The 1,224-nt window shown below is 48.4% G+C and overlaps 1 protein-coding gene across 1 annotated transcript in view; it reads left to right on the top strand.

The window, feature by feature from the left end:
- Positions 1 to 240: 240 nt before the first annotated feature.
- The window catches only part of ppfia4 (PTPRF interacting protein alpha 4), a gene marked incomplete at both ends in the record, with an annotated part of 44,746 nt that continues 43,762 nt past the window's right edge, over positions 241 to 1,224 (top strand). The window contains one exon of the mRNA XM_080846698.1: positions 241 to 258. Within this exon, the coding sequence (XP_080702824.1) occupies positions 241 to 258 (18 nt within the window). The remainder of the gene's footprint in view (positions 259 to 1,224) is intronic.

The raw sequence follows: 1,224 nt of genomic DNA, 5'->3' as shown, positions 1-1,224 counted from the left end.
CCCTCTCATCCCTCCTCTCCATCTCTCTCTCCTCCTCTTCCCTCTCTCTCTCCTCTCCCTCTCTCTCTCTCCTCTCTCTTCTCCTCACTTCTCTCTCTCTCTCTCCTCTCCCTCTCTCTCTCTCCTTCTCTTCCTTCTCCTCTCTCTCCTCTCTCTCCTCTCTCTCTCCCTCTCTCTCTCTCTCCTCTTCCTCTCTCTCACATCCTCTGGAAATGGAAACAATCAAATTAAATACAAATAATGAACATCATCAAGGAAGTAGGATATTCTCTCTCTTTCTCCTCTCTCTCTCTCTCTCCCACTCTCTTCTCTCTCTCTCTCTCTCTCTCCCTCTCCTCTTTCTCTCCCTCTCTCAATCTCTCCTTCTCTCTCTCTCCCTCTCTCTCTCTCTCCCTAGCTCTTATTCTCTCTCTCTCTCTTCCTCTCTCTCTCCAGCTGTGATGGTGTGGTAACTTCATGACCATCAGCGCTCGGGGATTAGGAGAAGTGGCGTCTTCTGGCAACTCCTGGATGTGTGTGTGTGTGTGTGTGTGTGTGTGTGTGTGTGTGTATGACAACACTTCCCCTCAAGCGGCAAACACCCTGGGCTCTTCCTCTTTCAGCTGGGGCTCTGATTTTCACACAAACAAACACACACACAAACACACAAACACACAAACAAACAAACACACACACAAACACACAAACAAACACACACACACACAGGCACATACACACACACCATCACATACATACACAGGCAGGCACATACACATCCACACACACACACACACACACACACACACACACACACACACAGACGGTGTCAGTACAAGTGTCTGCACCACAGAGAGAGGCTGGGGCGTCATAGAGTGTGTCTGTGCTGGTGCCAAGTCTGTTATCTCAGTGCGATTAAGATGGGAGCTTTATGCTTCATAGAGAGTGTGTGTGTGTGTGTGTGTGTGTGTGTGTGTGTGTTTGTGTGTGTGTGCCAAGTCTGTTATCTCAGTGCAGATTAAGATGGGAGCTACATGCTTCATAGAGAGTGTGTGTGTGTGTGTGTGTGTGTGTGTGTGTGTGTGTGTGTGTGTGTGTTTGTGTGTCAAGTCTGTTATCTCAGTGTGAATTAAGATGGGAGCTATATGCTTCATGCTTTTGTTTGTGTGTGTGTGTGAGTGTGTGTGTGTGAGTGTGTGTGTGTGGTGTGTGTGTGTGTGGTGGTGTGTGTGCACGTGCATGCATGCG

This window comes from Sprattus sprattus, assembly GCF_963457725.1.
Source record: "Sprattus sprattus genome assembly, chromosome: 10".
Lineage (NCBI taxonomy): Eukaryota > Metazoa > Chordata > Actinopteri > Clupeiformes > Clupeidae > Sprattus > Sprattus sprattus.
The sequence above is the reverse complement of the archived record's forward strand: the minus strand, read 5'-3'. Positions and strand labels throughout refer to the sequence as shown.